At 54.9% G+C, this 21,974-nt stretch overlaps 7 protein-coding genes across 7 annotated transcripts; 2 read left to right on the forward strand and 5 right to left on the reverse strand.

The window, feature by feature from the left end:
* Positions 1 to 5,604: 5,604 nt before the first annotated feature.
* Positions 5,605 to 9,156, reverse strand: CkaCkLH20_00858 (sh3 domain-containing protein; the record flags this gene model as incomplete). Its single annotated transcript, XM_038883578.1, has 3 exons — positions 5,605 to 7,319; positions 7,368 to 7,442; positions 7,491 to 9,156. 3 exons carry the CDS (start codon positions 9,154 to 9,156, stop codon positions 5,605 to 5,607), a joined length of 3,456 nt encoding a protein of 1,151 aa, XP_038751173.1.
* Positions 9,157 to 10,955: 1,799 nt separating this feature from the next.
* On the forward strand, positions 10,956 to 11,804 carry CkaCkLH20_00859 (duf408 domain protein; the record flags this gene model as incomplete). The annotated part of the gene is made up of 1 exon (XM_038883579.1): positions 10,956 to 11,804. The coding sequence occupies one exon, from the start codon at positions 10,956 to 10,958 to the stop codon at positions 11,802 to 11,804; it is 849 nt and encodes a 282-aa protein (XP_038751174.1).
* A 462-nt stretch (positions 11,805 to 12,266) lies between these two features.
* On the reverse strand, positions 12,267 to 12,888 carry CkaCkLH20_00860 (40s ribosomal protein s17; the record flags this gene model as incomplete). The annotated part of the gene is made up of 3 exons (XM_038883580.1): positions 12,267 to 12,365; positions 12,442 to 12,642; positions 12,742 to 12,888. 3 exons carry the CDS (start codon positions 12,886 to 12,888, stop codon positions 12,267 to 12,269), a joined length of 447 nt encoding a protein of 148 aa, XP_038751175.1.
* Positions 12,889 to 13,400: 512 nt separating this feature from the next.
* Positions 13,401 to 14,777, reverse strand: CkaCkLH20_00861 (uncharacterized protein; the record flags this gene model as incomplete). The annotated part of the gene is made up of 1 exon (XM_038883581.1): positions 13,401 to 14,777. One exon carries the CDS (start codon positions 14,775 to 14,777, stop codon positions 13,401 to 13,403), a length of 1,377 nt encoding a protein of 458 aa, XP_038751176.1.
* Positions 14,778 to 15,406: 629 nt separating this feature from the next.
* On the forward strand, positions 15,407 to 16,738 carry CkaCkLH20_00862 (queuine tRNA-ribosyltransferase; the record flags this gene model as incomplete). Its single annotated transcript, XM_038883582.1, has 3 exons — positions 15,407 to 15,457; positions 15,520 to 15,770; positions 15,826 to 16,738. The coding sequence occupies 3 exons, from the start codon at positions 15,407 to 15,409 to the stop codon at positions 16,736 to 16,738; spliced, it is 1,215 nt and encodes a 404-aa protein (XP_038751177.1).
* Positions 16,739 to 16,928: 190 nt separating this feature from the next.
* CkaCkLH20_00863 (uncharacterized protein) lies at positions 16,929 to 19,232 on the reverse strand (the record flags this gene model as incomplete). Its single annotated transcript, XM_038883583.1, has 6 exons — positions 16,929 to 17,237; positions 17,297 to 17,749; positions 18,227 to 18,405; positions 18,518 to 18,603; positions 18,651 to 18,831; positions 18,920 to 19,232. The coding sequence occupies 6 exons, from the start codon at positions 19,230 to 19,232 to the stop codon at positions 16,929 to 16,931; spliced, it is 1,521 nt and encodes a 506-aa protein (XP_038751178.1).
* A 920-nt stretch (positions 19,233 to 20,152) lies between these two features.
* Positions 20,153 to 21,270, reverse strand: CkaCkLH20_00864 (transcription initiation factor iia small subunit; the record flags this gene model as incomplete). Its single annotated transcript, XM_038883584.1, has 4 exons — positions 20,153 to 20,497; positions 20,555 to 20,590; positions 20,642 to 20,738; positions 20,987 to 21,270. 4 exons carry the CDS (start codon positions 21,268 to 21,270, stop codon positions 20,153 to 20,155), a joined length of 762 nt encoding a protein of 253 aa, XP_038751179.1.
* Positions 21,271 to 21,974: the final 704 nt, after the last annotated feature.

The following is a 21,974-nucleotide window of genomic DNA, read 5'->3' on the forward strand; positions in this document are numbered from 1 at the left end:
CAAGAAAGGAAGAGATGGTGGGAGAAGGCGAGTAACCTGAGGAGGCGTGCCGGTGTGGTCTGGTGCGGGTGTGTGACTCTTGACGGCCTGAGCGAGGAGAGAAGTCGGAAGCTTCCGGGTCAATCTCCTTTGTGTTCTTCATGAACCAGCCATGCGATTTGAGAAACTGGGATGTGAGGTCCTTTTTATAGTTCTCAGATGGGTCACTTGATGGTGAATTCTCGAAAGTTTGACATGGAGGTGGGTGCGTACCGACTGAAACTAAAAGTTTGTGTCTTCTTCGTCTGTATAAAAGGGTCCCGTAGCCTACTGAAAAGTTTTCACGCCAAATTCAAGGCTCCAATGAACGAAGTGTCTCCGTCGAATGTTGTTAGTCTTGGTGATAGAACCTGGAGGCTGAGGAGGTGGCGCGCATGTCGCAAGGCATATCTCTGCTGTTTATTCTAGGAGATCCTCCGGCCGGAGATGATGGGAGAGGAAGAGTGAGATATATGACGAAACGATTCACTCACTAAAATATGCTGTTTGGGTTGAGGTGCGACTCTCTGGATTCCGTGAGTTTGTACAACAACGATCTACCCCAGTTCGCTCTGTCCACCTTTGAGTTGAGCCTCCGAGACAATACGGAGGATTATATAGGCATTTTGAGTCACTTGCAATTAGATACGGGCTGAGCATATCAGTTAATCAAGGCGATAATAACGTCTTCGTGAATGAGGTTACTCGATGATGGGCTTCGTCTGATGTCGTTGGTACTGCTATAGGCGGTAATGCGTGTGAAATCTCACCACGTGGTAGAGACACGTTTATAAGATCTACGAAAGTCTGCTGAGTCGTCTTGGAGATATATACCATGTCAATGAGCTTATGAGATCTGCTTTCGCACATTGATGTCTGGTGGGCTCGTGAGATGCTCACTTTGGGTGCGTTCACTCAATATTTTAGAGCTCATACGCAATTGCAGGGCTCTAAGATTTGTACGGGAAGCCTAGAGTAGGAGCCATATTGAACTGAACAGCCAGCCTCAAGGCATCCGTCCAGGCTGGACTGTGCCAGTATACATGGCAGGACCATGTGAACGAGACGTTTGGCAAACGCTAACTCTCGATCAAACTGCAAGTATGGTCTTGCGAGTAATCATGTCGGTTTGACGCAAGCAGCTTCACAGCTGAGGATGTCTCTTGGATGTCCTCCCCAACTCATAGTCAGCCCGTGAGTTTGCTTTCGCTCCGCATCACGGTCGGAGAATTTCACGGCCGAGGATACCCAAAAAGTAATTCCATTGTTTTCATGCACTTGTGGCCTGGAGTCTTCGCTTGAGTGTATCACTATCGACTACTTGCTTTTGACATTGTCATTCTCAACCCAACACAGTGGCAACGACTTGCCAGCCAGAATCCGTCAGTGGATTTGACACATGGATAAGACGCGTCGCTTTGCGTAAGACACTCGGTATCTGTGACAGAATCACTAAATAAGACGGCAGCTCCCGATAAGATGCCGTCATGATGCACCTAAGTCGCGTATAAACATTCTTCTCTCTACGATCCCCTTGGTGATGGGCCCCTAAGTAGAGGTATTAACAATGCCATGAGTGCGAAGTTGAAGTTCTTATCAAATGAATCGGCTATATTTAAGGTCGAGGACTCTGTTCAGTTGCCCGAGTCTAGCGACTAGCATAATGTTATGAACAACCGCACCAAATTTAATGTTCCACGTCGTGCAGAATGACCAGGAGTTTCGAGCCATTGTTTGCTGAGTTAACATGAAGTTGGAATAAATTTATTTACATTGTTTGCTTGGCTTTCAATTGACGGTAATGAAGAAAACGCCGGTTGAATAAGAAGTGTGGTGCTGAGAAAGTGAGGGGGCTAAACTGGTCAAGACATATGCAATTTTGTCACACTCATTCGGCGACGCTGGACGTGAGCTGCCTGGCTCATTCTTGGCCTGATTGGACCGTATTCGCCAGCTTGGCATGCAGTTGGTCCAGTTGGCTTAACATAACGCATAGCCTACGTGCGATTTCATTGGGCTTACTGGCAGATGGCTTTGAGGGGCATTTCGACATGGAGGGGGGGGAATATCACCGTCAGTAAGGCTGCAAAGCAACAAAGGCTAGTTCTTAAGCATAATCGAACCTTTTGCTTTTCATCGGGCTATCTACGCGTCGGAACCAACTTCTACCATCTATCCGCCGGATTCGCTTCTCGAACCACTGCACAAGGTGCTCGCTACAGATGCAGTATGTCGCTTGAGCTACGTGAATGGCTCGACGCCTATCTTGCAGCTTCAGATCGGGACCTCCAAGCCGACTCGGATCTTATTCAGCAAGTCAAGTCCGATACGCTTGATGAAGGATACGTCAACAATGAGGTGCGACGCTTATGCCTGACAGCAAATGTCAAGGACGGATTCTGCTTCAAATGCCGAAACTTGTTCGACAACTGGCCAAATCCAGTGTATGGATTATCGGAAATAGGGAGATTGCTACACACCAACGAAATCGAGGCGGCTGCTGAGGTGGGATGCAAGTTTTGCGCCTTCTTACTCACAAGGCTCAAAGGCACTCACTACCTCGAGACGTTTCGTCGGATCGAAGCGCGATTCAGAAACCTCGGTCATGAGGGTTTGGCATCTTTGGGAATCGGGTATTGGGTTATTGAAGGCCGCCAGGAGCTCCGGATTCACCTCCCTGCTAGATCCATGAATTACTCCCCGATTTCAGTGAGATCAACGATATTGCCCTCATCAGGTCTGCTCAAACAGCTCTCTCCACCTTCCTATTCAGTGTCAACTACTGACGGCGTTGAACAGCTGAAAAGTGGACAAAACTAGCTCCCGGCTTGCACAACATTGCAAAGGAATGGCTGGCTGAATGCGACTCGTCTCATGCCGGCTGTCGTAGCATTGTTCAGCATGAACTTCCCACGAGACTGGTTTCGATCGCGAGCTCTGGCAGTTTAAAACTGGTCCTGACAGCGAAACTGTGTCCCTCCGTCACACCTCTCAAATACGCAACCCTCAGCTACTGCTGGGGAGACGGCCAATTCATCAAGATGACGCCAGAAAGCTATTCGTCATTTCTAGCAAACATACCAGTCGAAGAACTTCCCAAAACCCTAAGTGACGCTATTCAGATTGCAAGAGACCTTGGCATATCCTATATTTGGATTGACGCGCTTTGCATTATCCAAGACGAAGAAGACCAGGCCGACTGGAAGAGGGAGTCAGTTCGTATGCAATCCGTCTATGGCGGCTCATATCTCAACATTGCAGCGTCTGACGCAAAAGACGTACATCAAGGCTGCTTTCTGCGGCCGGATGGCTACAGCTTTGGCACTATAGCACGGGTGAAGGTGGTGAGCAACGACGAGCACAGGTGGCAAAGTTTCTGCGATCCAAACGCATACTCTACTTCCATTGATTGGACCCACCTAGCCACCAGAGCCTGGGCTTATCAAGAGAGGCTTCTAGCACCCAGAACCATTCATTATGGGCTTGAGGGTGCATTTTGGGAATGTAGGACCACCATCAGGTCTGAATTCATACCAGACGGTTGCTTTTACGGGTTTATAGGCCGAACACTCCGTCCCGAATGCGAAGCATTAGACTGGCCTTCAATTGTTCTGCAGTATTCTGCAACGAAGCTAACATACAGCTCGGATTATCTGCCTGCACTATCTGGCGTCGCTAAACGGCAGCAACAAGTTCACGCGGGGGACCAGTACCTAGCAGGAATGTGGAGAAACGATCTTCTCAACCGACTTGCCTGGAGATGTGTCGGGATGTCGAGAAAGAGGCCAAAGTGGAGGGCACCTACGTGGTCATGGATGTCCGTGGACGCTCAATTCGTCTATTACCCGGAAAGCCGGCCTGTCGGCAAGCATTGTAATAGAAATTACTACATCCATGTCCTTCAAGCTGAAATAGTACCCAGCGGCGAAGACCCCTTTGGGTTGATTTGCGAAGGAAAGCTGGTAATAGCATATTCGGAGCTATTGAGGGCCACCTTGTCTCCGGACCAGGTCGAGGGCGAAGATCTGCGACAAGCTCCGACCTTCGAGAGTAGCTATACATACTTGCAGCTCGAAACTGGGATAATGCCCTTTCCAATATCGATCGACTGTCTCGAAGAAGATACCAAGGAGGGCGTATACCTCCTCCCAGTATTTGGGGATGGGGATAGTTTGAGAGACAGCAACGCCATGCCTTCTCAAACAACGAAAGACTTCGAGGATGAGCCTGAAGTTGATGAAAACATACATCGCGCCGCACATAACATCGAAAGGAAGAACGATGGAGGAGAGAATCACGAAATGGATCAAGGTAGCGATGACACAGATGCGGGTGTACATGACCGCGTGAGGGAAGACAAAGAGGGGCGCTTCGGAAAGGTGTATGATAACTCTGGTGGTTCTGGAGAAAACTATCGTGAAGGCGGAAGTGATGGGCTCACAACGGACATGCTGCGACCACTTCACATTTCTGGAATTGCCCTCAAGCGTTGTGGTAAGAGCAAAGGGCACTTTCGTCGAATCGGCTCCTTCAAAATATTCAATTCCCACCCAAATGGCACTACACGGGACGCGGAGGACCCAAATAACTTCTTCCTCGAATTTCTGAAGATCATGGGCACAATTGGCACTTCAACGGCCGAGGAGATGTGTGCCTCAAGAGTCTCAGAGGAGGACTATTCAAGGACTATACACCGTTTCACCATGACGATAGAATGATCGTCCGCGCTTCCAGGCGTTAACATTCCATTCTATATTAGCAACTCGAGCGTCGACATCCCCGGCCGAGGGCTCTTCAGGGATGTCACTCCAGACGAGCCAATGGTTCGCAAGCATGAGTATCAGACTCCTGAATTGGACAGACAAACATACGAATCGAGGTTTCCAAGCAACACAAGATAACAGAGCCACATCTTTTCCTTGGTTCTCCACTAGAGGCTGGCATACTCCTCTCATATATATATCGTGAAAAACCCCGTCGAGAGATAGCCCAACCTCAAAGCAGGCAGCAAACAAGACCTATCAACCTCCACTCGTCGGTCAGACATCCGCATGGCGAAATGGAAGCACAAGTGTGACCATGAAGACGACATCACCAAGGACACCTAGGCAAGGGAAAGACCGGCAGGGACACTCATCTAAACGAAAAGGCAGGAAGCAATGATTACTCTTAAAGTCTATCAGAAGAAAAAAGCATTTCGCCTCGGAACGAAAACACGGCTCTTTGGAAATAAGTAACCATCAATCAATGAGTTTGCTGCTAGCTACCTAAAGCAAAGAAGTTATGCTGCAGGGGAGGCGTGGGAGCGAACGATCGAAGTAACGACACGAAAAAGAACAGAAGAAAAAGGCCCCAAGAGATGAGAAGGTTTTGCTGCGCGCTCCCATTCTAATCTCTCTTCCTCTCCCTTTTTTGGTAAAAAGATGCGCGCGAGGACAATGCATTTCATACCGAATCGACGGACTCGCGACCTCTTGTCGGATGCTTCTTCTCCTTCCTCAGTGACCTCCGCCTCCCCATCGAAGACGAACTCGTCGTCGAACAGACCCTGCTCAGAGCCGGTGGTTGTCGGTCCAAGTACATCTCCTAAGACGGGCTGTTCCATCCCACCCAGCTACGGGGCATCACACGCCAGATCTTGACCTCACCACTGCGTAGGTCGTCGAGCTTGAAGCTTTCCACCTTGACCTTCTTGCTCTCGCGGCCCTGCTCCCAGGCGCGGACCTTCTTCTTCGTGCCGTCCCACTCCGAGACGACGGCCACGTGGTCAGGCTTGCCGACCTCCATCGAGTACTTGGCATGCATTGGGCCGTGCTTGCCTTGGAAGCGGGCGTTGCGGACGGAGATGATGTCTCCAGGGCGGATTTGATCGTTTTGCTGCGTCGAGGCGTTGGCCATGTTGGAGTAAACGAGAGCGCCGTAGGCTCTGGTGCCAATAGGTGCGAGGACGTCGTTGAAGGGCTTAAAAAGTTCATGCACAAGACCATGCGGCGTTCCATCGCCAACAATAGTTTCCTTCTTAGAGGCAACCGCTTCGGCGATCGGCCGTCCGAAGCGCTCGTAAGACTGTTCCAGCTCGTCTTGACGGAGCGCCCTCGGAGGTGAATCGTGTCGTTGCTCAATCAGAACATCCGACGCGTTATTCTGGTCGTACTGCACCGTAATGATTGTTTGCGAGTAGTCTTGGAAGAGGACATAGATTGTACGAGTGATGTTGGACCCCTCTGTCGCTTCATCAGTCTCATAATAAAGATCACGTCTACCTTGGAAGACAGGCGGCACTGTTTTGTCTTGACGCCACCATCCGCTTTGCTTGGCCAAATCAACATCGTTGGCAATAAAGCCAGACTCAGCCGTAACGGAAGGCCTGTAGGCGTCCATGGACCGCCTCTGAGACATGGAAGCTCTGGACACATCCAGGGATTGGCGAGCGCGGCCCGCCGGAGGTGCGGGTGGTGGAGCTCTCGATTGCGCAGGTGAAGCCAGAGGCGGCGTCTCTGACTCGAAGTATCCCTCCTCCTCGATCTTCGGAGTGCGTTGAAAGGGGATTCTTGGTGCGGAATAGTTGTACGGATCATATTCATCATCGTCTTGGGTGGGCGCAGGCTCCTTCGCCGGGGGCGGGGGCGGAGGCGCTCCTCGGGGAACATCCACAGACCGTCGCTTGTCGGCTGGCGGGGGCGGGGGTTGAGATGGAATAGGAGGTGGGACCGCCCGAGGAGCTGCGCCGGTGGGGATGGGCGGCGGCAACGTTGGTGGAGCATCAGACACCGGCGATCTGACGGAGGTATTGTCCTCGATACTAGAGTCTCGGGCGTGGGCCTTCAGAGCATCCTTGTGCGGAACTGACGAGGCAATGTCGGTGTCGTAATCACCCTCATACTCGGTGACCTCGTCGTCCTCCTCCTCGCCCTGCTGCGGGGGTCTGATAGGAGGGGAAATCGGAGATGCAACATGCATATCCTGTGTTGACTGACGACTCAGCGGGCCACTAGGAGGGGGAGGCGGTGGTGGCCGTGACTGAGCTGGTGGAACAGCAGGTGCGGATCCAGGAATTGGAGGTGGCGCTCTGCTCATCCGCTTATTTCCAGCACTGGTGGGAGACGTTGGCGAGAATTGATCACCAGCCTGGGGGATAGGAGGCGGCGACCGTACTGCGCTTCCGGTCGCGACGGGAGGTAGGGGAGGAGGAGCGCGTGCAGTCTCCTCGACCTTGGGGGTGTCATTAACACCGCCAGACAGCTCATCGTCGGAGACTGAACCCTCGCTGGGAGACTTAAGCCCAGAGGTAGGAGGTCGGCCTATTACCATGTCAGACGTGGTTCTGCATTCTCTCTGGAGATACTCACCTTCAGTTGGCACAGGCGGCGGCGCAGGTCGAGCTCCAGGAACAGGAGGCGCGCCTGCAGGCTCGCGAGCGGGCACTTTCACATCGTCAGTAGTAGGACTTTGTATACCCGGAGAAAGCTTACAAGCAGGGGCAGGGCTGGTGACGGGCTCGTCCTGAGCCTCCTCTACTGTCCGCGGAGGCGGAGGCGGCGCTCTTGGGGATGTAGGACGCTCCGGCTCGTCGACCTCAACCGGCTCCTCGGATCGCCTAGGGACACCCATTCCAGGCAAGGCCATCATGCCCGGCACGGGAACACGGCCAGTAGGAGAAGTTGTCTCTTCGCGCTCCTCCTCAGCGGGAGCCTCGACAGGCTTCTCAACCTTCTTCTTTCGCGGCGGGGCTGGCGCGCCCATTGGAATTCCAAACATGCCGTGCATACCCATGCCACCGCTCATCTTGGCCATTCTCGCGCGAAGCTCTTCCTTTCTGCGAACCTCGGGATCGACGTCGTCATCCTCCTGCTCTTCCTCCTCCTCGTCTTGCTCCTCATCTTTGCGCGCCTCAATAGGCGACGCCACCTGGGCCACCTGAGGTCGGGGAATGGGTCGTGGTGCCGCATCGCTATCATCGCGCTCAGTCAGATCCTCTGGTCCTTCCGTGGTGTCGCCGGCACCACTCATATCGGCCTCGTTTCCGTCATCCGCCGCAGGACCCCTGGAGGGCTTGCGCTTAGGCGCGGGCGGGGGCGGTGCCCGAGCAGAGTCTACAGAGCTTCGTACGGCCGCCTGATCGGCCTCCACGCCCTCGGGCGTCGCAGCAGCTGCCCCAGCTTCCTCAGGCGCCTCCTGGCTATCGGTGCGCTTCTTGGGCGGAGGTCGCTTGGCCTTTTCCTTCTTTGCAGCAGCGTCTGCGTGGCGCTGTGCCTGCTCCATTTGCTGCTTCTGCAGAAGGGCCATGCGCTCTTTCAGACTGAGGGGCTTCGGGGCGTCATCGCCCTCTTCGGGGGCAGGAGCGGCCGCGGCCTTTTCGGCTGTCTCTTGGCTCTCGGTCTCTCTCTCCTGTATCTCGGGGTCCTCATCTCTGCGGTAGACCTTTGCGATCGGAGCCTGCTGCGGAGGCGGGACGTACGCATTTCGGCTAGGGGGAGGAGCCACGAAGGGCTTCTTGATGAAGCCAGCTCCTCCAGTCAGCCCGCTCGGCTTGAAAGGCGTAATGGGCGCAGCCGAGGCCTTGTTGAAGGCTGCGATGCGATCCTTGAATGCATTGCTGGATGGCTTCGGCGGGGGGCCAGGCTTCGACGGAGCGGGGGCCTTGGCGATAGGAGGCGATGTAGCCGCAGGAGATTCGATGGGCTTCGGGGCCGGAGCTGCCGGAGTCGGCTCAGGAACAGGCTCGGGAGCCTTCACGGGCGCGGGTTCGGGAGCTGCGGGTGCTTCGGGCGAGGTGGGGAGAGCTGCGGGGATGGGCGGCGCAGGTTGTGCCTCCTCCTCCTGAGCTTCCGGCTCTGGTTGAACGGGGGGAAGAGCTGAGGCGCTCGGCTCCGAGATGGGAGAGGTGACCTCGGGCTCTTTCTTGGTGCGAGTTCTCGTCGGGCGAGGCGGGGCTTGGGGCTCGTACTTCTCGACAAAGTTGCGAGGGAAGATGCCTTCATGTTTGACGCCGGAGTCATCGACGTATTCTCCGTTGTACCAATCGGCATCCTCCTCTTCCGTCACGGTGATGATGACACCTGGGGGGAATTGCAAATCATCTTCGTGAGGCGAAGAATATTCGAATAGGGCCTTGACCCTGAATGGGACGGTCGACATGGCCGGCAATGTTCAAATCGTCGTCGTCGGGGAGTGGATTGTCGTCGTTCTTGTTGGGTTGTAGTTGGAGGAGGAGTCGCTACGAGCAGGTCAGAGCGAGCAGCAGCTCTGGGCTCTGGGCTCTGGGCTCTGGGGTGTGGGGCAACGGAATCGGAATCGTCGTCAGCAGCTTTGACCTTGGGGTACGTGGGCTGTTGGTTGCAGTAGCGGGCGGGAAGCGAACAGCGAGGCGTTATTCGGGCAGCGGCGACAAGCAGCTACAGCTCAAACGCGCGGGGTTGGCGATGGGTTGAAGAGCAGATCAAGTCGAGGCCGAAAGACGGATTTTCTCAAACCGATTGAGGGGATGGAAGGGGGGCGGTCGGAGACAGAAAGAGGCTGTGACGAGGAAGGACGGGGGTGGAGGGATCTACAGTTGGCGTGTCGACGTCAGCGCATGAACTTGTAACTCTCTTAGTTCAATGTGCCGGGGCAATTGGGGGCCCTACCTGGGAGGGACACCTATGCGCGCACAAGAGTCATGTATGCAGCCCGGGGCGCAAGAGAGAAGAATACTATGCAGTATTCTGGACCGTGGTGACAAATGCTCTTTGGTGTTCTCTCACTTGCAGCAGCCCAAGCTTTGGGGTTGCTGGCGGTGCGGTGCGGTGCGGTGCGTTGCGTCGATGGAGGGAGCCGCAATGCGGGCGGGATGCTGGCCGAGGGGGCGGTTCGGAACAATATGTCGTTTTCCTGTCTGCCTAACTGATCCAGCAGCGCTGTATCCGCAAGATGACTGGCAGGCGGTGCTAAGAGCAGGGGTTCGTATAACGTAACGTCGTCCCAAGAGCGAGGTCTAATGTCTTTCGTCGTGTGTTATTCAGACCCGGCTGGAGTTTCTGAATCTTCAAGATGGGAGGGGGCCCTAGGAGCTTCTCGAAGGCGAGGATGGATGTTAGGCGCTGCGATGCCTCACTTAAGTTCTCAAACAGAAATGTCCTCCACCGTCATGGACGGGAGCAACGGCAGGACTAAGATAGACCAGGCGCAGGAGGAGGCACAGCCAGGCCGTACGAAGCTCGTGGTTGGTCGGAGAGGACCTTGTGGTGCAAGGTAGATCAAGGTAAGAAAGGGTAGCAGTCGCAGCAGCTCTGGTCAGGCAGCTAGCCGTCAGGTCTGGCACGGTAACGTCGGGCTGATGCTGGTGCTAGTAAGGTAGCAAAGTAGTCCAGATGGGTGAGTTTGTGGTGTGGTGGTGCGGGAGGACGACTTTGTTCGAAGGTGTGTGTGGCACAGGGCAACCTGGACGACCCCAAGATCAAACCAGTCCAGTGTAGCGGACAAGAAACCGCTACCTTTCTTCAGCTGGTCGAACCAATGAACAGAAGAGAATATACACCAAATTACGTGCCAACGAAGCCACCCGAACACCCCGCGCCACAATGTGACTACCTAGATCGCATCTGCTTCCCAGTATTCAGCACCAGGAAGGAGGGACCTGCTGATACCTAGAAATGGGTACGTATGTATGGTACATTGGATGTCGATTGGGGATCTGAGTGTGGGGTCGGAAGCTCAAGCAGCATCGGATGTTCTCCAACGCGGCTTAACAATTTTCACCCTCACATCTCGCCGCTCTTACGACCATCGTGCCTCTGGAAGTTCCCTCACGTTACTCATCTGAAGTGATACTTTCTCTTCTGCTCTCTTCCCACCCAAGATTACATCTACGACATCTTCGTATGGGCATTGAGCCCGCGCATCCAGTAATTCAAAAGCCGTCGCAGTCTACTCAGTAGCTGCACGAGGACGAACGGAATATGGCGACCGATTCAAGACCCCTCAAGGGCATCCTCAAAAAGCCAGCCGAGGCCGCCCCAGATCCCAAGAAACCCGACCCCCGCGAAATCGCAATCCAGCACGCCCGCATCATCCACCAGCGCAAAGAGCTCGAGCTCCAGATCCTCGAATCCATCGCCCTCCTCTCCGAATACCCGACAGAACGCGGCAGCCCGAAATACTCGTCCGCAAAACCCGCCCCGCACGACGCCGCCGACTTCAAGGCCAACATCCGCCTCTTCCAGCCCTCCGACTACGACGACCTCATCGAGGAGCGCAACGTCAACGGCCTGTGCGGCTACACCCTCTGCGCGCAGCCGAAGCCCAAGGCATCCAAGGGCGGCGAGTGGAGGCTCGTCAACGTCGGCAAGAGCAACTTCGACATCGTCAACCGCCGCGAGTCCGAGAAGTGGTGCTCCAGGGAGTGCCAGCGCAGGGCGCTCTACGTCAAGGTCCAGCTGAACGAGACAGCTGCGTGGGAGCGCATGGGCATCCCTGACATCGAGATTGAGCTCTTCGGCGAGGAGAAGGCACCGGAAGACCCTGCTGCGAAAGCCGCAAGGGATCTCGCGAATCTTAGGCTGGAGGAGGGGAGGAGGGCGGCGGATGAATCCGCGACGCTTGCTTTGGAGCGAGGCCAGCAGCGTTCTGGCAAGCAATTTACGCTGGCGATCCGGGAGAAGGAGGTTAAGGCGCCTGTGGAAGATGGCGTGTTTGCAGAAGACGCACATATGATGGTTGAAGGTCACAGGCCAGGAGCCGGCAAAGCTCAAGCTCACGCAGAAATGGCGCTGGTCGAGAAAATGGCAGAAGCAGAGTCTTCGCAATGAGCTCTGCGTGTTAAATGGATGTTCGGATGTAGGATTTTGGATTACGGAACAGCCATGGACAATGGCTAGTGGAAAAGCAGGTCGCCCACATAGATTTTGATACCCAAATGGCGAGCCAGCATTTTGACCACAATTTTGGCAGCACTTCGTTCACAAGGCCATGGTCTGGCAGCAACAGTGACAAGACCACGTCGTCACGGAGGTCCGGCAGAACCAGCCTCGCGGTTAGAGCAGAATCACAGTAGAAAAGGGGGTGGTATTGGCAATCAAGCGTCATCTCCGGAGTACTCCAGGAGAATCGGCGACACCTTGGGGAGAAGAACTTTTTTCCAGTTCCTAAAATGCACTCAAACCCGTCCTCAAGACGCCCGGAGCAGTAGTGTATCATGATATGCCGTTGCCGTGAGACCGTAAACTTTTCCACCCATTTTGTTCCTTTCCTGAGCCGTTCGTAGAGAAGATTTAGTCGCGGCGAGGGGGGCGGTCGCCGAAGCGGCGGCCACCGCGCTCCTGGACCTGGGTCTGGGCGACGGGGATGACGTTGACGGGGATGGCATCGAACTGTGTATTCAGTCAGCGTGTTGTCTTCGGGAAGCGTCGTCGTGATGTCTCGCGGACAACAAGGGGAGAGACGTACGCCAAGGTGCTTCAGCAGGTCCTTGGTCTCGACGTCGACGTCGAGCTGGCCGCTCTCGGAGTTCTGGGTGAAGTCGAGGGCGGAGATCTCGGGGACGTATTGGTCCTTGCGCTCACGCTCCTCCTCCTGGAGCTTGAAGGAGATACCGCGGACGGGGCCACGCTGAATGCGCTTCATCAAGTGCGTGGTGTAACCAGCAATCTGCATTGAAATCCACCGTCAGCAAAATTTCATTCCCTTCAAGATTTCTTCTCCGCTTCGAGGTTTCTCTGCGCGGGCTGTCTCTCGGGTTCTGCTGACCTTGTTGCGCAGGCGCTTGGAGGCGATGATGGCGATCTCATCGCAGATGCGCTTGTTGGTCTCGAAGTCCAGGGTGAGCTTGGGGTAGTAACGCTCAATGATGACCTTGGCGGACTTCTTGACGGTCTTGGTGCGGACGCGACCCATTTTGGCGGTATTGGCTCAGGTTGTTGCTGGAAGGGGTGGTGAGGTCGGTTAGTTGAGGCTGTCGCTGTCGTCGAGATGTCAAGAGTTCGCGGTTCGGACAATTTTTGATATGGTCCTTGTGGAAAAAATTAGGGCAGCCCGCCAGCCGAAAGTTCGTGCACGGGCCATGGGGCAGACCCGCCGTGGGTGCACGTGACAGGAGCTCCGTGACGGGGCCGGGTGCTCCGTGCTGAGGTGGCCGGCGGAAGCGGAGGTGGCCGAAATCCAAGATCAGGTCCACTTCTAACGGGCGAATTTTGACCTGCTGGCCTGGCAAAGCCTGGGGATGACGAACTAAGTATACCACTGATGACGTGCGAGTTTTTGATCAAGTAATGGGCTGTATTCTTTTTTAATTTTACAATACCATACATAGTACACGGCAACGTGCCCCTGTCTCCCACGCAGGAGCCGAGTCCACCTTCTATGAGACAGGCCGCTGGCCGAATCCCTCCTTGCTCTACATGGTCAACCTACGACAGGTCGAGGCCATAGCCTTGGGAGCTTTCTGAAGGGCGCTTGTTCCTGGCAGGTTGACGATCCCCAACGACTTTGTTTCCTTCGGCATTTCTGTAGGGGCTGCGAAAACTCTTCCTGCTCTGCACTTGGGCAAGAGGCGTCATGTTGCTCCGCTTCGCCTCAGATCTCGAAGCACCAGAGTTGTAAATATCAGCCTTGCCGACCAGCTCCTTGTAAATGAGCTGCGCCTCCGTATCAGCCTCGCCAACGGTGATCTGGATGGAGCCAGAAGAGTCGACGCGAGCATATTGGGGCTGCACGAAGGACTTGGCACCGCCCTCAATATCAGGGTCGAACGATTGAATGCCGGGAATCGTGGTCTTGCCACCCGCGAAGGCTCTTGCGTTGAAAGCGGTGTCGCCCAGGGGTACTTCGGTGATGAAGCCACCAACACCGAGCTTTGCGGTCTGCTGGGTGCTTCTCGGTTGAACAATACGCGCCAGGACGGGAGTCTGATGCGCCTGGGGGCCGTAGACGGGGTGGTTCTCGGCGAAGGCGGCGGTGCGGAGGTATGAAATGCCGGCGGATGGGTGGGACATTGGTGGGCCGTTCTCAGCGTACACGCTAGGGCGCTTCGCTGTATCAATGCGGTCCTTGAAGAAGGAGGGAGGTTGAAGAGGGGCGAGGTCGAGGAACTCGCTGACCAAGGAGAACAAGGTCACGCGGTCGGAGCGCAGCCTACGTTGGTACTCGATGAGCTGCTCGTCGGTGATGTCCTCGGCCGTCAACGGCGTCGGCGGCTCGTGGCCCTGGTCCAGAGCCTTTTGAAGTGCCGCCGCATTCATCTGTTCAGCATTACGTTTCTTCAGGAAAGAACGGAACTCCTCGCGCTTGCTGCGGACGTTCTTGCGCATGTACTTGTCGAATTGGCCCTTGGTCAAGCCGGCCAGCCAGGGACCCTTGAACTTCCACCTGTTTTCCTCGGGACGGCCAGGCTCCAGCGTGGTAAAGTCGCCCTCGTCCTCGAAGACGGACTTGGGAGCGTTGTTGAGGCCACCCACACGAGCTCGGTTCGTCGCCGGTAGTGAAAGAGGCAGATTCATCTCCTGGAACTTTTGGAGTGTGATGGTGTGGTCGGAGGCGGATCTGTAGTCGGTGACCTTCTCGATGGAGTCGATCTGCCTGATACGAACGGCGGGCGTTGACGACTTGATCGTCTTGTGTACGGGAAGGGCACGCTTGAAACCCCAGTCGCCGATGGCCCTCGAGGACTCGGGAGTGGTGATGGTCTGGTGTGTCGGGTAGGGCGTCGTCGCGGTCGGGGAGAGATGGCGAGAGACGGCAGCGGCGTCGCCTCCAGCTGGCGGGAGCGGTTTCGGGACAGAGAACATCCGCGATGATCTCAAGAGCGCCCCTCCGGGCGACAATCGGGCAGACATGGCGGCTGTCTGAGCTCTCGTGGTGAGCTCAGTCGTCAGTCAAATGTATCGCGAATTCGTAGACGTTGCGTCGATTTGCGTGAGAAATTTCAATTGGAGACCCCCGGAAGTTGCCGGCGCTGTCTGATTGGGTATTAGCTACCCCTGTCAGTGTCTCCGGCCCCGTTCTCTCAAAGTCTGGACGCCAGTCAGTGACATGTACTTGCGGTTACACAACTTGCGCAAGCAACTTATGCCTGGGGAGGAAGCTGTACTGATCTTCGCTACTTATTCATATTGGTGTTCGATATTATATGTAGCGATCCATAGATAAAGTACCCAGGCACAAATAGCAGATACGGTACATAGCATGAAGACAACACGAACAGCGACATATCAAAACCCCACTAAGGTACGGGTACCACCTATGCAAACCCCGCTAAGCCCAAAGTCCCATATCCCGCCTTAGGAAAGTCCTCCTAGCGCATCGAATTTGGTGACTTACATTTCGCATCCAACTTGGAAATCTTTCCTCTCCTCCTTATACAAGCAGCCTCTGGGCACGATCGTCCATGTGGATAGCGAAAAGGATGGCGTCAACTATGGTCGGGTCCTCGCCCGCCCTCACATTCGAGCTCGTCGCTCGCTGTTCAGTTAGTACCCATGCGGTCGCATGACCATCGCGTGCGAGACCTCTGCTGACAACTTAGGCTAGACGACGAGAGCTCGCGCATCCATCCTGACGCTTCCCCATGGTCCGGTCCAGCTTCCCATCTTCATGCCAGTCGCAACTCAGGCTTCCCTCAAAGGCTTGACTCCCGAACAGCTCGAAGAGACCAGCTGTCGCCTATGCCTGAACAACACCTACCACCTCGGCCTGAAGCCCGGCCAAGAGGTCCTCGATGCCGTCGGCGGAGCCCACAAGCTTCAGGGGTGGAAGCACAATATCTTGACTGATAGTGGAGGGTAAGAGACTCTCGGATCAACTGAATAGCATGGGCAGGAGACTGACGCTCCCCAGCTTCCAGATGGTCAGTCTCCTTAAGCTGGCCCGCATCACCGAAGAGGGCGTGCGCTTCCTCAGCCCGCATGACGGTTCCCCGATGCTCCTGACGCCGGAGCACTCCATGTCCCTACAAAACTCGATAGGCAGCGACATTATGATGCAGCTGGACGACGTCCTGGTCACCACATCTCCCGACGCCGCCCGCATGCGCGAGGCCATGGAGCGCAGCGTCCGCTGGCTCGACCGCTGTATCGCCGCCCACAAGAACCCCACCACCCAGAACCTGTTCTGCATCATCCAGGGCGGTCTCGACCTCGACATGCGCCGCGAGTGCACCCGCGAGATGCTCGCCCGCGACACGCCCGGTATCGCCATCGGCGGGCTGAGTGGTGGCGAGGCCAAGGCCGACTACTGCCGCGTCGTCCAGACGTGTACGGAGCTGCTGCCCAATCTGAAGCCGCGGTACGTCATGGGAATTGGCTACCCGGAAGACTTGGTCGTCAGTGTTGCGTTGGGGGCGGACATGTTCGACTGCGTGTGGCCAACGCGGACAGCGCGGTTTGGTAATGCGATTACCAAGGCCGGCGTCTTGAACATCCGTAACTGGAGGTACGAGCACGACTACGGCCCTATTGAGGAGGGTTGTGGCTGCATATGCTGTAGAAAGGGTGAGGGCGGCTTGAACGTCACTCGGGCATTCATCAACCACAACGCCGGTAAGGAGACGGTAGCTGCTCATTTGCTGAGTATACACAACGTGTGGTATCAGTTGAACCTGATGAGAGAGATCAGGCAGTCCATCATTGAGGACAGGTTTCCCAACTACATCAGGGAGTTCTTTGGTGGGCTGTATGATGATAAGTCAAAGTACCCCGAGTGGGCTGTAGATGCCTTGAAAGGGGTTGGTGTAGATCTAACAAAAGAGTAAATACCCTTCAGACCGCGAAGTGATATCAACATTGAGTTCTCGCGGTACAGATGCCAGTGACTAGTATCTAGTGGTTGTTCCCAAGCCATATCGAATACGATTGCCTCCGTATCCTTTGCGAATTCTTAACTTTACGGACTTCATCTGTGCAGCTAGACTATTTCCATCTACCTAGAAGACACGTTATACATCATAGTGATTCATTGTCTTCTTGAATCCCGTCCGTACCGCGCGAGGAAACTTCGCCAAACACTGGCCTTTTTACCGTTCCGTTTTCTACCAAGTCGTCTTTTGCCTCAGGCTTCTCGGCAGTATCATCCGCGTCTTGACTCCCGTTAGATTCCTCACTGGAGCACGAATCGCTCAGAGACTCTTCCATCTCTGAATCCTTTCCCGTCAGCGCAAAGAGGACATCGTCCAGGGCCTCCGTGAGGTACTTCTTCACCCGCTGGCACTCCATCAGAACCACATTGACGCGGTCGTAACTCTTCAGGATATCCTGCTCGACGTCAGCTTGCCATCCCCATAATCCAATTACTCCAAACGCATCAAACTCACATCGCCGCGGACATACGGGTCCCTCTCAAGCTCCTCGAATCGCACCGCAACAGCCCTGAAACGGTCAGCGAGACGCGGTATGTCCTCGATCAGCACCTCGTCCGGGACTCGGGACTCGGGTCCCAGGGGGTCCTTCTTCGCGTTCTGGAGGGACCGGGTCCACAGGACGTATGAAATGTCGGGCAGCTTTTGGCGTCGGCGGTCGGCGCCGGCCTGGATCGTGCGGATGACGCTTTCGATTCTGGGGATGGTGTTTGCCGTTTCGTTGATGGCCCAGTCGATGGACTTCTCGACTTCTCGCGTTACTGCGTGCGGGCCGCCGTGGCGTTGGTGGGCAACGATGGTGCTGTATCTGGCTACGATGAGCTTGCAGGTGTCTGCGATATCGGGAACATCGTCAAGGGTGGCGGCTGGTACTCTGGAGGGGGCCATGGTGCTTGTTCGATCTTTAGGCTGTCTATGTTTGGGTGAGTGTTTAGGAAGCTTTTGGACTTCAGGGTTGAAGGACGTTGGAAAGGCTCATATACTTGTCAGAGAAGGTCTGTCCCGTATCACTGAATGGCATCCGGATCACTCAATTCACTTGTGTGCACGGGATTGTTAGTACAGCTGGAGCTGCTGCTTATGATTCACGACCCGTGGTGCCGCCTCGTGCTGCTCTGGCAGTGTTTGCCAGCGGGCCCGTCTAATGCCCAACAGCAGACGTGGGACTGAAGTTGAATAACGGTGAATCTTTCATTGGCTTGCATATCCTCAACCTCCATGACCTCTATGTAGACCTACTCATACCATATTACTATCATTCCCGCCACCCTTGACGCTCGACCAGACGGCTATCCCGCCCCCGAGGAGAAAGACGACAACAACCACGGCCACTATAATGATGATTGACGAGTTTGGTTGCGGCGATGAGCTCGAGGCCTGGCTTACAGCGGTGTTTGACGGGATCGCCGATCCGGCCGAAGACACTGGAGTCGAAGCCGCTGTCGTCGAGGCGAAGGAAGAGGTGCCGGTTTCCTCTGTCGTCCACAGAGCCGTGCTTGTGGCGGTGGCAGAGAATGTCGTTGTTGGTTCGTCGTAGCATGCGAACGGGAGGAATGCTGAAAGGTCTGAGAAAAGATGAACGGTGAATCAGTCAGGTCCGTTGTATGATTGACGACTGCCAGATCCGCCTACTCATGCGTACTGGTGTGATTCAGAAGAGGAGGGGTATTCACTCACCGGTAACGAGTTCTGGTTTGTGGAGTATAGCCCAGTCATGGCACGCATTTAGCGCATCGTTGAACTCATACGGAGATGAACCGGGGCTGTGTTGAAGTTAGAAATGTAACTCTAGGTCAAGAACCTAGCTCACCATACGCAGTCCTCCATTCGCGAGTATCTCTCGTCGGCCGGTATCCTAGCTGTGCCCTGCGTCAAAGCGAACTTGGAGCAGCTCGCAACCCGGCTGCTGATCACATTACAAGCCGCGGGCGTGGCCGTTTCCACACGACACGCCTCGAAGCCGGCGCAGCCAGTGAATATGCTGTTAAACACTGATGTATTCTCGTCAGCTTCGCGTGTTACCTTAATGAGCAATACCACTGCACACATGTGGAGAGAAAGGAAAGCACGGTAAATTACACTCTTTCTCCGAGCTCATCGCCGTCTTCGTCCCGATCTGCGCTGCGCAGGAGGACCAGACTGGTGTCATGGGAGCTTCGCCGAGGCAGCAGAAACACCGAACGAGGTCCACATCGTGGTATGTCGGAGAAGCAACGCTCACGTCGAGCCCGGGGTTGCTGCGATTTACGCCGTATTTTGCTACACAGGAGCTGTCGACTGATCTTGCGGTCGAGCACGGGTCTGCTGTGATGGTTTCTTGAGCAAAGACGACGGAGGCAAGAAGCAAGAAGGGGTTGAAGATGCTTTTCTGGGCGCCGAGAATGAACAACATAGTGAAGGTTTGACGGGGTTTCTAATCTTGCTGCAAAAGACTTGAAAGAACAGAGACAAAATGATTGAATGACACACATCTTGGCCCGGGGAATTAATCGTATAAGAGGCCCTCTTCTGCTTGGGTCGCTTGTGAGGTTCCGACGCCCAGTGGCATCATCCCGCACCTGCTCCGGGCGGAATGCTTGTGTAGCAGTCGGAGTGCCAAGGGGCGAGCAGTCCAATCGTTGCGAGGCGGAATGCGAGGGCAGTGGCGATGCATGCGGGCGGCAGGGAGAGTGTGACCATACAGTGAGAAACTATCAGACAACCATCATTGAGAGTATAAGTGATCTGTGTTGTAATTCGAGGGAAGGCATCAATAATCGCTTATACAAATGATATTTCCCCCGCGTGCAACGTCCAAATTCTTGTGGGTTGTCGGGACTTCAGTGTTGTCAACTGCCTTTTGTGTAAGAGAACCACGCCGCATTGGCGCATGTCAATGATCTTTCGTCCTGTGAGTGGCAGTGCCGGGCGACGATGACGGTGCAAGGCCGAATCTGTGTAGACTTTAACTTGGTTTGCCTCGTTTCATAACGAATGCCGTAGAAGATCTCCTGGTGGAAAGGCTCTGAAAGTGAGATGCCCAACTCTTCGCACGGGTAAAATAAGGCTGTGTCCCTTACACACGCAGCATGGTATCATACGATCAGAGCACCGTGGCAGCGGCAATGAAAGGAAGACATAGGCTGCCTTCGGTGACGATATGACGATACTGGGCTGTCTCATTTGTAACTATTGCCAATCACTCTGCCCTCTCTGAGGCCAGCCGCTTTGCAGTCAATGTATGTTCAAGGGTATCCTACAGGTATTTGTTTGTACACATCAGCACGTAAATACTCTCTTCCGCGGCCTCTACCTTCCATGTCTATGCTGCCCTCATGCCCGATGCTCATGCGATGACAAGTCTCCCAGATCGACGATGTCCTCATCCTCAGACTCCTCCTTATCTTCCTCGCCGCCATCCGCAGGCGCAAGGCCGGGCTGTTGGGGTAAGGGCGCGTAGTCGACGGACTTGTCCGCAGCGGTCTCATCCTTGCGGCCGATAATGACGTTGCCGGCGACGAGGAGGGCGGCGCCGAGCCACCAGAGCGGCGGGAGAGACTCGGAGAAGATGGCGAGGCCGAGGATGGCGGTAATGACAAAGTTTGACGAGGTGTTCATGATGGAGACCTGCGTCGTTGAGTTGCCCTTGGCCAGGGCCTTTGTGAAGAGCGTCCACATCTGGAGTGTGTTAGTCCTGATGGTCGAATGATGAGCGCAGTTTTGAGTCAAACTTACAATGCCATTGAAAACGAGGTTGAGACCGAAAAAGACCTGTGCTTGATTAGCATCGGCATTTAATGGGGCAATTTTCACTGAACTTACGGCTCTCATGACGACCTCGAAAGCACCCTCAATATCCGACAATCCCAGGAAATTTGAGATTGCTTGCGAAATGGTGGTTGTGAGATCAGTTGTGGTCCTGAATGCATTGTGAGTGAGACATTCAACAAAGAAGCTGCCCCGAGCTCATGAAACGTCCAAACGCTAGTCGAAACAATGAAAACATGAAGAAAAGAAAACAGATGTAAACACTGAGGAAATCCTCAGACGAGTCCTCATAATCAAAAATCGAATTGCAGCGTTGTAAGTAAGACGGGTTTACCGAGAATACTTGGCATCACGTCCCGATTGAGCCGAACCATGAGACAGGTGAGAAAATCCACTCACAGCTTCGCAAAGACGCCGTTGAACGCAGCGCAAGCGCCGCTGGCAATGGCAAGCACAATCCATTGGTTTCGGCGAGCCCAGGTCATTTTGGAGTCGTCGTCTGTCTCGTTCTCGTCTGCCTCGGTCGGCGGTTGGCTGTGCTCGTCGTCCTCGTGCCGTGGGAGCAGCGGACGGCGCTCATTGTCCAGGGACGTCGTCTTCGCGGCGGCCATGGTGGGTATCTCTTCCTTAAGAGGGCGATCGGGGGCGGATGCAGCGGCGGCAGGCTGTCGCTGGCGGAGCATTATGTGGAGAGAGGAAGAGGGAGGAGGGAGAATTCTTGGGTGTTGTGCCCCCCTGCTGCTGCCGGGATGCGGTGGTGGTGGTGGTGGTGGTGTTGGTGCGCTTGGCGATGCTGAGACGGACGGGAGGATGAGGTAAGGACAGCGGCTGACAGCGTTAGTCAGGCTGTGCTACGGTCAGTGTGCCGGAGTTGCAGACGCACCGAAGTGATTACAGCTGCCGAAGACTTGAAGCTGGAAGTCCGGGACGGGATGATGGGATGAGCTGGCGGGCGCTTGGGGAGTCTGCGACGGGAGGCGCGTCCTGTCTCAATGGGCGGTGGCAGATGGGAATTGAATGTGGTTGACGACTTGACCAGTGTCAAAGACTAGGGGAATCCCAGTGTACACAAGTCAAGGATGCACGTGTATGTTTAGAGCCTCGGCGTTGGAGAAAGGAATACGGAGGCGTCAGTTTGTCGCAATGTCTGACTAGAAGAAGACAAATTTGCCCTCCTTTTGCGTATGAATTGGTTAAGCGGAAGATGGAAAAGTTGTTGACGGGCAAACTGCTGATGACAAAGACGTGTAATTGGCAACCAAACAACCGTTGATGCTAGACGATAAGGGACTCAAGGGCAATTGCGTCTTTGTTCCTCACCTAACTTCTCCGATTGACGAAACTGGAGCGGACAACTGTTCGGACGCTTTCCCCGTTTCCGCCAGAT

The sequence above is a fragment of the Colletotrichum karsti genome (assembly GCF_011947395.1).
Source record: "Colletotrichum karsti strain CkLH20 chromosome Unknown Scaffold2, whole genome shotgun sequence".
In the NCBI taxonomy this organism is placed as follows: domain Eukaryota; kingdom Fungi; phylum Ascomycota; class Sordariomycetes; order Glomerellales; family Glomerellaceae; genus Colletotrichum; species Colletotrichum karsti.